Consider the following 14,754-nt stretch of genomic DNA (forward strand, 5'->3'; position numbering starts at 1 on the left):
GCGGTTGGCGCATGCGCACTTGACGGGAGGCGGCCCAGGCCATGGCGGCCGTTTAAAGGTAACCGATTGAGCCAGAACCGGAGCGGCGGGTTTTTGCGCCGAGAGGTCCCTCTCCCTCCCTCTACCGAGCCCCGTCGCCATACCAAAGTGTGACGAGACTCAAGATTCAGGCCTGACGGGAGGAGGCGGAAGGGCGGGGGGAAGGCCTAGGAATTCCCGCCGCCTCCCCTTGTGAGCTCCGAGGCCCCACATTCCCCCCTCCCACCGCCGCCACCACCATAATTTGGAGGGACGCGAGGAAAGACTCCCTAGATAGAAGCGGGGGGAGCCAAATCACGCGCCCGCCACCCCCACCCGCCTTCTGAAAGGAACCTTCCACCCGCCACTGTATGCTATCCCTCTTCTCTGATTTAGCGCCGAGGGAAGTTCCAATCAAGTCAGAGGGGGGCGCCGTCCCCATAATTCGCGCCGTCCCCGTTCCCATTGATTTTAGCCCCCTGCAGCCAGGGCTGGGGGTGGAGGGAGCCCAGAGCTCTCCCTCCCCATATCCGCTAAAGAGGGGACCCACCTCTCTCTTGCCCCAGAGGGTGCTGAGGAAAACACAAGCAGAGAGGTTTCGGAGGAAACCCAGTTGGCTCCCAGCTACTGTATAGGAAAAGCCCCAGGATGTACTGAGCGGTGGCGGAGACGCAGCCCTTACCGGCTTGTTTTGGGGCTCCCCTCAACTCTGGCACAGAGGACTAGGAAGCCTTTTCGGGATAGAGAGCGCGCGTAGGGGGGCCCTATTCCTCTTTGGGGGCCTCATAGTTGAGAGCTGGGTTAGACAGGCCATAGAAAAGCCTCCCCCTTGGTTTTATAATTATTGCTGGGAGACTTCGCGTGTGGGGGATAGAATCCCCCCCCATGAATGTCTTGTTTGAGGGGAACCCCCCTCAAGGTTGCCAGTCTGTCCAATAACCCTAATAGAGTCCATCGGAAGGATCTGAAGCATAGCCCGTCCACGTGTCCCTTTTTTATCCAGGGAGAGCGGGAGCTGTTACTCCAAATAATCATAGCCGGGGACCCCCGAAGCACCCCTGTCACTTGCAGGTTAACTCATCGGCGGCCTAGGCAGAAAACAAGTTGCTTTGCACCCAAGGGCCCTTTGTTTGGGGGGGGGAGTGGCTTTTCCGCACCCCCACGATACCGGCGGCGGGGGATTCAGTAACTGAACCTGTTAGCAAGGTGGAGGAGAGAGGGCCCCGTTTCTCCCTTTCCCTGTATAGCAGGGAGTGGCGCCCAGTTTCCCGCTTCCCCCACCCCAGAGTTTTGGGACTTGGGGAGGAGAAGAGAAGAACCGAGATGATCCTTGCAGCAGCTTCGGCGGCGAGAGGAGAAGGGTCGGTGAGTCAGTGAGGCCGGCCGGGGGAAAGTGGTGCAGCAAGAAAAGGGGGCGATGGGTCTCGGTGGGGCGGGCGACGGCGGCGCCCCCCGAGGGGTCCAGGTGGGGGATCCGGGCCGGAGAGGGGAAGAAGAAGAGGAGGGAGGAGGCGCCGCCGCCGCCGCCGCGGCAGAAGCCGGAGCCTGAAGGCGCCCCTCGTCGCTATGAGATCCACCGTGTACAAAGCCACCGCGGCGGCAGCAACGACGACGACGGGGCCGGGCTTGCTGGAGCCTGGCCCGGAGGAAGAGGAGGAGCCGCCGCCGCCGCCTCATCTCCGCCAGCCTCCGCCTCCCCCGCAGAACCAGATCCCCGTGCCGGCCCCAGCGGCGGCAGCAGCGGCGGGCCCCAAGGGCCGGGCCATCGTTCCGGCGGCTGCGGCGGCCGCGGCCCCGGGACAACAGCAGCAGGAAGGCGGCGGGGGCTGCTGCTGGGGTGGCCTGGTCCCCTCGCCGTGCCCGGTCGGCAGCACTCGGCAGGCGGGCGTGGGCGATGCCGCCGGCAGCTCCCGCCCCTCCAAGTACCAGGCGGTGCTGCCCGGACACACCGCTGCTGCTGCCGCCGCCACCAGCGCCGCCGCCAAGGACTGCAAGCGAGGCGGCGGCGGCCCTCACGCCGGGCCTGGAGGGGCTCCGGCGTCACTTTCTCCTTCTCCTACGCCGCCGCCGCTACCACCGCCGCCGCCGGTTTCCGCCACGGCCGAGCCTGGACAGCCTCCTCCAGCCCCAACAGCGGTGCCGGCGGCGGCGGCGGGAGGATCTCCGGCCTCTTCCGAGCCCGGCGGCAAGTGGAAAAGCAGCGGCTGCAGCAGCACCGGGAGCGGCGGTGGGGGAAGCAGCCTTTGGAAGAGCCCCATGGGGGCCGGCGGGGGTGCCTCCTGCCAGACGGCCTGCCTCAAGCAGATCCTGCTTCTCCAACTGGACCTTATCGAGCAGCAGCAGCAACAGTTGCAGGCCAAGGAAAAGGAGATCGAGGAACTCAAGGCCGAGAAGGACACAGTGAGTTGGGGGCCGGGACAGAAGGGGTTAACGTTCATCAGGTTGGAGGGAGCGCGGGAGGCAGCAGGGATCTGACGAACGATGCGGCGCTTCAGGGGTTAATAGGTAAGCGATGGGTTGGGTGTTCGCTGGTTTTCTAAGGGTTAATGGGGAGCGCATGCATGGTTGAGAGTGTTGTTAACAGTGGGAGGGGTCAATGCAAATTTCGCAGAGGCATATGGGGGCTAATCGAAGGGATGCAGGTGCTCAGTGGGAGTGATTGTGATGGGGTAGGCTTAACTGTCGCTAGCAGTTTCAGGAGAAATCGGTGTGTGTATGACTTTGAAACCTGTTCTGAGAAGGATTTCATGTAGATGTGTGCAGTACAGTAGACACGTTCAGTAGGAGGAGATGAATCAAGAAAAATAACAACGAGGAGTTAGGCTTAATTAACTGGAGGTGATCAAAAGGCCCTGCAGTCCAGTCCCTATGCAGCAACACTCCTCACTGATCATCTCTCTCCAGAAGTGGGCCTAGTGAAACGTGGCCCATGTAAGGGTTAATGTGGAAAGGAATGATCCTGAAGTGACTGGGTGCTTGCATGTTGAGGGTTAATGGGTGCAAGAAATCAAATGATTTTCTAATGCTATTGGAACCGGGTCTAAAATGGTAGGGGTTAAAGGTGGAAACCAAACAAAGGTTTAGTACACACTTAAAGTGTGGGGTGTAAATGTCTATAGGCCAATAGTAGAACTGTAGTACTGGAAGGCCAATAGAAGGTGTGATTAACTCTTTAGAGTTAATATTCAAGGACAGTTGAAGGCCCTTAGCAATTAATGGTACTAAAAAGTAGTGTGCAGCAGCCAAAGTACTAAGGTCTTGGCACCATGAGAGTCAAGAACCAGGAAGGGGTTGACAACCTAGGGGTTAAGCTGAAAGGTCTGCTTGGTTAGCTTACAGGTGGAGTTAAGGGCACTGGCACAAGGTGGGAGTAGATTTGGGAATGTTGCAGTTTTCAATGAGTTAATCAGGTTAGACTAGTCCGAGAGTGTGTGGCTCATGGGGCCCCAAGACTGGAAGAGTGCTGTGGCAACAGCAGGGTTAACTCAAAGCATCAGACATGTGCTGTGTGCTACAAATAGGGTTAATTTAAAGGGGCCTTAGCTTGGGGCTGTGGCTGCCATATTTGGGGGAAGAGGAAAGCAGCTTAAGCAAAACAATCAGCTGCAGTGTGTACCATGTGGACAGTAAGGTGGGGGGGAGGTCTCTAACTGGTGTGTTTTTAAAGGAATATTTCAGGTTTGGGTTTAGCATCCCATCTCGGTTCATCTAAAAATGTTGTCAACCCCGTCTTCTTTCACAGAAGCACCAGCCCACTTTTTTATTATGATTACTGCAAAATGTTTATTGTGTTGTGCTCCTGCAAGGTGCTTCTTTCCACCCTTGCCCTGCCATTGTGCCCCCCTAGCCAGGGTATCCCATATCTGGCAAGGTTGTGCCAAACCCTACCGTTGAGAGTCCTTGACCCTTGCAACAAGAGCTGCTCTTACGGAGAGTGTTGCTCATGTAGAGATCACATCTGTAAGGGAGGGGATATTCAATGTGAGCATGAGGGGAGGCGATGCTGTATAGCCCCCTTATCTGTCTATGCCATAAGAGCTGAATGAGGCATAGTTTGAAGATTGGGGGAGACCCTCTGGATCAGCTGCAAATGAAGGTTAGTTGAGTGGCTTTTTTATGTCAGCTATCTGTAGCAAAAGCAGTTTAGGGCATAATGTTCATTTCTAAACTGTAGTCCCAGAAGCTGTTTAGTGTGTTTTCTTTCCCCATCCTCACATTGCCACAAAGGTCTTGTAATCCTGGCCTGTATGCATGGCACGTCTGCAGCCTAAAAATAGCCCCCTCTTCCTGGTTCCTGCAGCTGCTGCTGCAACCATTATTGTGAAGGAAAGTACCCCCCCTCCACTTTTTAGGCATGATCGTCAGAGTCTGCGTATAAAATGTATGTGTGTAGCGTTGTTTCTGGTTGCAGGAAGTGGCGGCAGTTTTACTGTCTGTAACAGAAAGATGTGATCCAACACAGATAGCGTTAAAAAAAACCCCCATCTCCCATCAGGCCTGTGCTAAGTTAACCAATATGGAGGTGCTGGCTGCCTTCTTGCCTTCAAAGAATGTGATGATGGTAGACAGAGTACTTTGCATGTTCCTGCAAAGGCTTAAAAAAAAAAAATCAAGCCCTCACATAACAAACACCCTGAAGAGCTAGAACACACACAAAACAGATAAATGCAAAGCTTGTGAGTCAAGCTGATACCAAAACTGCTTGGGTCGGTTGTTGTTGCATCTGCTGACTGCAGATTTACAAAGTACCTGCAGTGGTTTTCTCCCTCACCCCTACCAGCCCCCCCTCCCTCTTAAGGAGTAATGCCAGAACCCCCAAGAGTGTCAGTTCAGTATTTTGGTTTCACATATACAAACTATATGAATGCTCTTTGCTTTTTACCATCCAGAGTGATTTTAGTTTCTTATATGCTATGTGCAGCATTAATATCTAAAATGGAGGCTTTTATAAGTCTTCCTTTAAAATTGAGAGACTCTGAATCACTCAGTGCTCCTGTTAAGAATTCATTGTGGGTTTTTGATGTGTTCTTTCTATTTACATTTAAACAAAAAACAAAATCCTAGTACAAAGCTGCCCTCACATAACTCTTACTACAAAAGTTGTACTTAGTGTTGACGCTGAGCTAAGTGGTACAGAGAATTAAATGATGTGGATGTCTGTGTACTGGAAAGGGTACAAAGGAAAACTGAGAAGTGGGGCTATGATAGAAAGAGCTGAAGAGGATGTACTTTGTAGCCCTCCTCAGATAGGGAGCTGAGGCTAAGGAGGGTGACTTACCAAAAGCTTAATGCTGAATCCATGGCTGAGCTGAGTTTGTATCAAAGTCTTCAAGCAGCAATGCTGCTTGCAGCAATGCTCCTATCATGAATAACAGCATTCTGCCATATTTTTGTGCAACTGCTTTAGGAATTATCCAATCCTTGTTGGCTTCAGAGCTTGAGATATATGTTAATTGCAACCCTTTGAGATTTGTTCTTAGTAAGTGGCTTGAGAACCATGGGGACATGATCTCCTCCCAGTTTAATGAATGTGAGCTAGGAAGAAATAGTAAACATTATTTTGTATTTTTAGCAAGGAAGTGTGGTTCTCAAGGATATGCATACTGTATGGCATAGGCAAGTGGCACACTATACCTATGGGAGCTTAAAATATACTTGGAGAGACTGCTGCTCCACAGCTCTGAAACTATTAATATCCCAACGTGCATATTTCTCAAGGTAGAATGTGTGTGCAGGTTGTGTTCACGTTAACAAAGGGAAATAACGTAAGCTGTACTTGCAAGGACAATTCAGATTTATTTATTTCATTATTGCCCCACCTTTCCTCTTAAAGAGAATCCAGGGTGGCATACATACATACAAACAAACAAACTTGATAAAATAAAATACATTATAAAACTCAAAGACTGTAGTAAAACAACAATACATACCAGCAAGTGGAGATTTTAAAAAAGACTCTACTGTCACCCTCACCTTTACAGGAGCACTCATTTCACCTCCAAATCGTCCTTTAAGTGATCTGGAGTGGGTACCTCAAAATTTTCTGGTGTTCTGTGTTCCCAGTGTAAATCCTCTCTGTCTATGTAGTGGAAGCAGCTACCATAGAGTTCTGTCATAATGAGGAAGTAGCTATTTTCCCTGTGGTCAACAGATGCAGCCTAACAAAGAGGTATAGAATTGCCATGCAACAGTTCTGCATATCTGTCAGTAAAACAGAGTACCCTCAGTTGTCTTTAATTGAAAAAGGGTTGGATGTGTTTGGCAACCCCCACTTTAGAAAACAGTATCATGGGCAATAAACATGTTCAAATAGGTTCCAAGACTGTTGTGTTTGGAATTAAAGATCAGCACTCAATGGTAAGCATTGCAAGATTAAACGAATACTGGAACTTGCATAGAACTGTCCCGATCAGTTTGTTCCCATCATATGCTAAAGGGTGAGGTTTAATGATTGGAAATATGCTCAGCTGATGGACTGCTACCTTTAACATCCATATTGCACTGTTGCATTCTCAGCTCTTTGCTCGAATTGAGCGTATGGAAAGGAGGATGCAGCTGGTGAAGAAGGACAATGAGCGCGAGAAACACAAGATACTTCAAGGGTACGAGACAGAGGAGAAGGTTGAGTCTGAAGTAACAGAGAAGTTGCCCATAGAATGCCAACCACCAGAACTTCTGGAGACGTCACAACCACTGCCTTTGAAGCATTTTCCATATGGGAGGAATGGGAAGGGTCACAAACGGTAAATCAGAGTTGCTGTTGCTGTATGTTTTCCTAGATTACCAGTGTGCGCACACCGTGGCCCGCTTCACCTTAAAATGCCACCACTGAGATAATAAAAGGCCATCACTGACATAATTGCATTCTCTGCTTCTGTACTTATTTACATCTGTATTTCCACTTGTGCCTATGTTGCAGATTTTAGACTAGCTTCAATCCTGTTCAAGTGGTTCTCACCCACAGAATTTTAGGCACTGTAATTCTGTGAAGAGGCTAAGGATGTTTAACAGAAGTTTCAACATCCTGCAAAAGTACAATTTCCAGTGTTACCTGGGGGAAGCTTCAATAATTAAACCAGGTTTCAAACCTATTAACATTTGTAACACATAATGCTCTCAGTTACCACTATCTCTTAAGTAGCATTTTTCTTAGTGGTTTTCCATATAGGCAGAATAGTACTGGCTGTTGGCTTGCAATCTCTGTTTCTTGTTTATGCAATTCTTTAGTGTGATGCCATCATATCTGCAGCCTGGCAGAAATCATAGAATAGCACTCACCCCATTTGTCATGATCCCAAGCGGTGGTGACTTGATGGTCATGCGTAATTTGCTCTGTGATACAGCTTGGAAGCTTGTCTTGAGTCCATTTATCAATCTTTTTTAAAATAAAAATAAAAAAGCAGAGACATGGGGAATCATTGATACTCCATGTCTGACATACTTTGTATTTATGTTGGTATTTTGTTTCAAACCCACCCACCCCCGAAATCGGTATGATGAAGAGTGGGTTTATAAATTAAACAGTATAAACATATTTGAAATGGTTTCTGTATGCTAAACTGGTTGTCAATAGGAGCTGGTGGTTCCTCTGCAACATTTTCAGTATTTTCTTTGCTAAACCTGTCCCCTCTTATTTTTGCAGGAAGTCTGCATTTGGAAGTGCCGAGAGGAAAACTCCAGTGAAGAAGCTGGTGGCCGAATTCTCAAAAGTCAAGTGTAAAACGCCAAAAGCTTCCCCATTGAAAGAGGAACCCAGCAGTTCATTAACTGAATCAATTAGCAGACGTGAGCTGCGAAGTCAGGAGACTCCTGAGAAAACCCGGTCATTAGCGGACACTCCACTGAAATCATTGGCCCCTTTGAGAGGATCCGGGTGCCATTCAAAAGACAAGGGTTCCTCCAGTGAAACAGAAGACTTGCCGTACCTTTCCACCACTGAAATGTACTTATGCCGGTGGCACCAGCCACCTCCTTCACCGTTGCGAGAGACTTCTCCCAAGAAGGAGGAGATTGTAGCAAGTAAGAGGCTTGCTTGTGCCTTTGTGGTGGTTGGCCTGATGTGGGTTGGAGGGGGCGTGGAACTCATTCATTTGGGGTTTTGTTTAAGAGTCTTTTGAACCCTCGAAGATAGCCAGGTTGTGGCACTCCATTTCTGAGTGATGCTGTTTTAGGTTCTGAACCTCTGGTTGGAGTACAGAAGCTTTTGAAACCCACATCGATCTAGAACAGGTGTGGGCAATGTGTGAAGAAGATCAGCCACCCTGTCTAATGACCTGTGGTGACATTTCTGGAAAACCATGAAATTTGTGGCTTACCTGTGCTCATAGTGAATGCTGTAACCACCTGCTTTTGCCAGCAAGCTGCTCTGTTTCATGTCTTCTGTAATGGGGAGCGGTCTGTGTAGAAATGATAGGAAGTGTATCAGTCAACTTGTTGTCTGATGAAGACTAGATAAACTGACACAAGATGGTTCTGGGCCAGGAGATATGCAGTTGCTGGAGTGACCCAAGATATCTGGTATGGCTGGAGTGCTCCAAAATAATAATTTGGACCTCATTCTGTCTTTGTTTCCGTTGCATGGCTTATATACATTTTGGGCTATGTTTCAAAGGAGCGCTTTTATACACAGTTAAAGGTCCACATATAGACCTGCTGATTTTGTGGTAGTTCTTGCTGCTGCTGCAGCCAGAGTCTATGAGGAAAACTGCTGGAGGTGGGGTGAGTAGAAATGAGAGAACGATGAAAGAAAGGACAGTTACACATATGATTGAAATGCAAAAAAATGGCATCACTTTACAGGTTAGATCAAAAGATTGGGCCTGTAAAGTTACATCATCAAATGGGCAAAGGCAAATAGACTTGCATGTATAGTTTTCTTATGGGGGTATTTGCTAGTCTTCTGGATTGCAATCAAAATGTTTAATGAATTTAGAAGATGAATTGCCATGTTTATGCACTAACGGTATGCTAAGAAGCCACACAATGTCTGTTTAATGCCATTTTTACTAAAAAGTCACATTCTAAAGTAAATGCTGTATGTCTAGTAGAGGGCATGAGTCAGCCAAGTGTCTTTATTTTTGCATTGAAACAGAGAACTTAAGTTCTGTGCTCTGAATCAGTTATGCACATGTTCTTGTATTTCCTTGAAATATCACTACTTATAAGCTTCAATATGAATTAGAGGTTTGTACACTTTTTATGAAGAGCAGTGCTGGTGGTGGAAGAGGAATAGGTAAGTGATGAGCGTTGCCTATGTGACGGGAGGCCACGAAGAACAGGTATTTAGTCATAAGTGATCTGCCAAGACCCAGGTGCACAAGCTCTACCATCTCAACACCTTCCCTAGTTTTCAGATTCTTCCTTGCTCCAGTCAAAATCCTGCAAGTACAGAAGGACAGCAAGCTACCCAACCCTGTGTTGCATCAATAAAATAAGACCTCCATCTCTATCCTGAGTTTGGTGCTTGGAATCCAATGTGCAGTGAATGCTGACTTGCATCTGTTTATTTATAGGCTTTTATATATTTGTTTGTGTAAGTTGCAGAACTGTTTTCTTTCACCCTATCTGGCAAGGAGAGGCATGTGGTTGACAAGGTCATGGGCCAGAAAAACCTTGTAGGGGAGCGGGGCAGTAGAGGATCAAAAGAAAAGGGAGTGCTTTGGAGAGTCCATATTTGTGAAAGTGCTGGAATTTCTGTAGTTAGAAGCCTCTAAACTCCTAAGACAGTTGCAGTTCCCAGGTTTCCTAGAGGGAAGCCATGGCAGTTAAGCTGGTTTACCTTTATAGTGCAACCAACTGAAAAACCTTATTTGGTGTCTGAGGTTTTAAACTTGCTGCTGTCTAACCATGAGGGCTATAACAGGCTCTCAGTAGTTAGCCTGGAACAGTGGGTGAAGTGACTCCAGAATAGTATCTTACTGGGCACGTCCCCATTTCAAGAGAAGGAACTTAATCCTTGGCCCCTGCACTTCCCTACCACCAGAGTAGCAGATGGCAAGAATCTTTTGACCTTGGGCTGGTGTATGTATGTTGGGTGTGCAAGCAGTAATTGTTAGATAATTTCCTGATGTGTTACATTCTCATCAGCAAATTGCCGATTCTTTCCATAATCAGCCCTCCATATGGTTTGCTACTTCTGAGATTTAGATGGAGGAAAGAATAAAGGCAAACATGCTTGAGGATAGTCTTTATTCAGCCACTTCTTAAACATACAGCTCTTCTTCCTCACATGCCATGAAGTGATTGTGAAGAACGCCTGTGGCAAAAGGATAAATGCACAGGCTGTGTTCTCTACTCACTTTCTTCCAGAGTAGCCATTTTGCTCTAGCAAAATGCTGGATGAGTTTCTCTGAGCAAGATAACTCTTAACAGAAAAGAATAGGCTACCCCAAGCAGTCTCCTCCATCTCCGACGGTTGCACAATATTTATTTTCTTCTGAGATTCACATCCCACCTTCAATTGTAGAACCCAAGGTGGTGTCCATGTGGTTCCCAGGGGGTCAGCCACCCAGACGCTGACCAGGCCCAGATGCTGCTTAGGTTTAGCAAGATGGAGGCTTTATGTGCTTTCAGATCACATTCTGGAATTCATTTGTTGTCAGACTTGGAGGTTTCTTTGCACAGGAAAATTGCCCATTTTTATCTAACTCTGGTCCTGGTCAACGTGTATTTTACAGATACTACAAAAGGCAAGGTCTCACATCTAAGGCTTTGTTTTCTTCATTTTTCTCAGCAAGCGGCCAGTTTTTTTACAAGCTCTTTTACCAGGCAGGGCTCTTTCAAATAGGGAAAACAAACTTTCTTGCACCTTACTTCCTCTTCACCATGATTCTTGTCTGGGGTGATGGGGTATGACTCTTCTTGAAGCTTCCCAAGCCTAGCTATAAAGATTCCCAGTTCCTCCCAATAACAATAACAATTAAAAAAATTTTATTATTACTTATACCCTACCATCTGGCTGGGTTTCCCCAGCCTTGGGCAGCTTACAGCATACATAAAACCAAAGACTTGCAAGACTTCTTGGTCTGAGGTCAGTTTTCTGATGCCAATTCCCCCCCTTTTTACCAGCTTGAGCCTGGGCTGAACCAAGCTATCTTGCTGTTCTGTTTTTCTTGTATTTTTATGTTACAAACAAACAAGGTACATTTCTCAGAGAAGCTGTGAAGCCATTTCCCTCAGAAGGTTGAAAGATATTTTTTCCCCTCACAGCAGATTGCAGAAACACATTCTTCTTCTCAGCTGCTGCTTACTAAAATCCAAGTGGCTTCTGCAGAATAAATAAGAAGAGCCTCAAGGTCTAACTAGCTTTCCGCACCTTCTTATGCCTTAGAGTTGCATGTTTGACCTGTTATTGCTGTCTTGTAGTATAGAGGGATTTGGAGAATGCTTCTTATAGGACTAGCCTTTATTAAGATAAGTGCCTAAAATCATAAGAATTGTTCTGCTAGTTTGGTTCAAAAGTCCATCTGGTCCAGCAACTTGTCTCCAACTGCAGCCAGCCTGTTGCTACTGAGAAACTTACCAGCCAGGTATTATGAAAATAGTGCCCCTATTACATGCCTCCAGTAACCTCAAGTATAATATAGGCTTCACTCTTGGTTATCAGTGGTAACCTTTTGTCCTTCATGAATCTAAATTATTTTTAAAGCCATCTCTCCTGTGCAACATCCTTCAGCAGGGCTTAGATGCTTCTCAGTGATCCTCCAAGTAGAGCTAGGGCTGTTTTAAACTCCAATTAAAGAGCTTGTTTCAGTGGACTAGGCATGGGAGACCTGTGTTTTTACTCAGCCACAGGCTTGAGTGGCTTTGATGAACAGTCAGCAGTGCAGCCTTGAAAGTAGGCTTCCTTCAGGATGCTAGTCTGAAAGACTTCCTGAGAGCTGCCATTCAACTTTGCAAGTTTGGTGGAAGATATGGTGTTGGTTTAAGAGAGCAGATGAACGCAAGCTCTTGAAATAGTCGCTTGTCCTGTCACTTGTGGCAAATAACCAGCTCTAGGAAGCTTTTGTAGACTTGAGGAGAGCTAATTCTGTTCTTTCAGGCCACAGATATACTAACATGATGACTAACATAGCAATGTGTGATATTTTATGGGTTAGTAACTTCTGTGGAATTAATTGGTGAGGCTAAACGAAAGCTAGCTGATGCTAAACTCTGTTTAACTTCATAGCAGTGAGGTTAATGTTGTCACAGATGTTCATCTCTCCACAGAAACATTTCTTTAAAATCAGCTGTTTTGACACTTCTCCTCCCTTTCTAGTTCCATCCTGGAGGGACCACATGGTAGAGCCTCTGAGAGACCTGAATACTTCAGAACTTTTAGAGGTATGTTGCTGAATAAATACGGTTACCAGCCACCTATGAGCTTCTCCGGAAGCTGACCAACTGTTCCCTACAACTAGGAGGAAAGGCATTTTTGAAATTAGCTGACATATCCAACTTTTGCACCCCGGTAATTTGCAGGGTTTTTGCCACAAGGCAGCATGGGTATTGCATTTAGCTTGTATGCTGGGGAAGAAAAACGGGCAAATAGGTCTCTTCACCATGGGGAAGCAACCAGTATCATGGCTGGTTTAAATGCTTTCATCCAGGAAATGAAAAGAAAGAGGACCTTCAACAGCTGAGGCACAGCAGATAATGTTAATGCTCTCTCTCTCTCTCTCTGTGTGTGTGTGTGTGTGTGTTTATGTGTGTGTTAATTTTTCCATTTATTAAACCCTTCACAGAACTTGGATGACAACGTCTTCTCCAAACGGCATGCAAAGTTGGAATTGGATGAGAAGAGGAGGAAAAGGTGAGAGAAAATATCATTTACTAGTTTATTTAGTGCTTAATTTCCAAGGTTAATTTCTAAGTAGTTTGCAAGTATAAAACCAATTACAAAATATATAAACACAACAAAACAATTTCCTCAAAACATCCACAATGAAATGAACATGCATAGTTAAAATGTACAATAAAACCAGCCCATTACAATATCTGAATCGCCTGGTTTCGCTTGTAGTCTTTACACTGCATTTTGAGGGCTTTTGGGGTGGGAGATAACAGTTATGTCGTGGAAGGGGTGTGCAGTAAGAGATTTGTTGATTCTCTTGTTGTAATAGCGCTGTTTGGCCTTCTCTCCCCTCAGCTGTCATCTGGGGGCGGCTATTCCATCCGACTGCCTTAGTGGGAGAGATAGGAAGCAATGTTCCTTTCATCAGCTTGCTGGAGGCCTAGCTCCATCAGACACCTGCCCTTGAACTGTGCCAGCTGGTTAATACAGGAACAGCTGCTTAGAAATTGGTGCCTGATTGTTGATTTTGATATTCCTTTCCCCTCCCTGTTCCTTTTCTCTTGTGTGTTGTGTTTTTTAGACTGTCAGCCTATGGGTAGGAACTGTCTTGTTTTTGATAGTATGTAAACTGCTCTGGAAGCCCCCTCCCCCCTTTTTGTTTTTGCCAGAGAGCAGAATAAAATCCTCTAAATACAAGGAATTGACATAACTCATTGAAATGTGTAGGCAGTCAGTTTGAGCACAAAGCACCTTTCCACACTAGTTGTAGTTAGCCTATGGAACTCCAGGCCACATGATATTCTGCCAGTTTGCTTTAAAAAAGAAAAAGGAAAAAAAGATTAGAATAGTGGAAGATAGTTTGCTGCTATCCATAATCAAAACGTCTTCAAGTACAAGTTTAAAACACCTTGTTTTTCTCCTTTCTCTTCTCCCTTCCCTAGGTGGGATATCCAGCGTATCCGGGAGCAAAGAATTTTGCAGCGACTACAACTCAGAATGTATAAAAAGAAAGGAATTCAGGAATCTGAGCCTGAAGTTACCTCATTTTTCCCAGAGTCAGATGATGGTGAGTGGCTTTAAATATGGTATTGCAGGTGTCCTTTTCTCCCACCTGCAAAAGCTTGATTGAGAAGGATTGGCAGAACCCAGTTGCAAAAGTAGAAATCCAAAATGTGAGTGGCTATTGCAATTAGATAGTTTACCTTCTCTTCTCTTTTCATCCTAGTTGAAAGCTTGCTGATCACCCCTTACTTGCCTGTTGTAGCATTTGGCCGACCGTTACCAAAATTAAACCCACAGTAAGTATACCCATATGCTTACATTAAAGGAGAAAATATTTTATGGAAATGGGTGGACTTAAATTGTGGGCTTCTTGTGTGAGGGGGTGATCTTGTTTCTGCCTAACGTGATAGAGTGTTTCGCTATTTATAGACAAACTTTGATTTCAAAGTGATTTCACAGTTTTGCAATTGAGTGAGCACTAAAAGGACTATGATTTGCAATCTGCTTATTGTGAGGTTTATGGTATTGATGGAACATGTTAAACACACTCCAGCAGGGTTGCCTATTTTCAGACCCAGAAACTCATCCAGGGTGCCAGTCACAAAATGGCTGCCAGGGCGTGGCATTACACAAAATGGCTGCTACATCTAAAAGGGGGAAGACCACAAAATGGTGTGGGTATGCCTCTTTAACACTTCTACTCTTAAATTTTATGCTGGGTCTTACCAGCTTTTAGGCTAAAAATGATTTTACTGGTCATACTTCTTGGTTCTGTGCATTCTTGCTGAAATCTTTAGAACCATGGCTTTGTAATATTCTATCCCCTAAGACTGCAGAAGTCAGGTACTGAAAATAGTTGATAAAATGTGACAATTATTTCACTGGATGGCTGATAGAAACTTGATTTTCATGGTATTCTTTCAAATGTCCTGCTTTCTAATTCCATTTGCAAGTTCAAC

General features: G+C 46.1%; 1 protein-coding gene across 3 annotated transcripts in view; it reads left to right on the forward strand.

Moving 5' to 3' along the window:
• Positions 1-14,754, forward strand: part of MSL1 (MSL complex subunit 1) — a 26,057-nt gene continuing 11,303 nt past the window's right edge. For all 3 annotated transcript variants that reach the window (XR_013390412.1, XR_003703397.2, XM_077917291.1), the window contains exons 1-7: positions 1-2,418; positions 6,535-6,761; positions 7,661-8,037; positions 12,278-12,342; positions 12,744-12,811; positions 13,735-13,859; positions 14,019-14,091. Coding sequence is in view for 1 of the 3 variants with exons in the window: in XM_077917291.1 (XP_077773417.1) it covers positions 1,585-2,418; positions 6,535-6,761; positions 7,661-8,037; positions 12,278-12,342; positions 12,744-12,811; positions 13,735-13,859; positions 14,019-14,091 (1,769 nt within the window). In the remaining 2 variants the exon portion in view is untranslated. The remainder of the gene's footprint in view (positions 2,419-6,534; positions 6,762-7,660; positions 8,038-12,277; positions 12,343-12,743; positions 12,812-13,734; positions 13,860-14,018; positions 14,092-14,754) is intronic.

The sequence above is a fragment of the Podarcis muralis genome, chromosome 13, assembly GCF_964188315.1.
Source record: "Podarcis muralis chromosome 13, rPodMur119.hap1.1, whole genome shotgun sequence".
NCBI lineage: Eukaryota > Metazoa > Chordata > Lepidosauria > Squamata > Lacertidae > Podarcis > Podarcis muralis.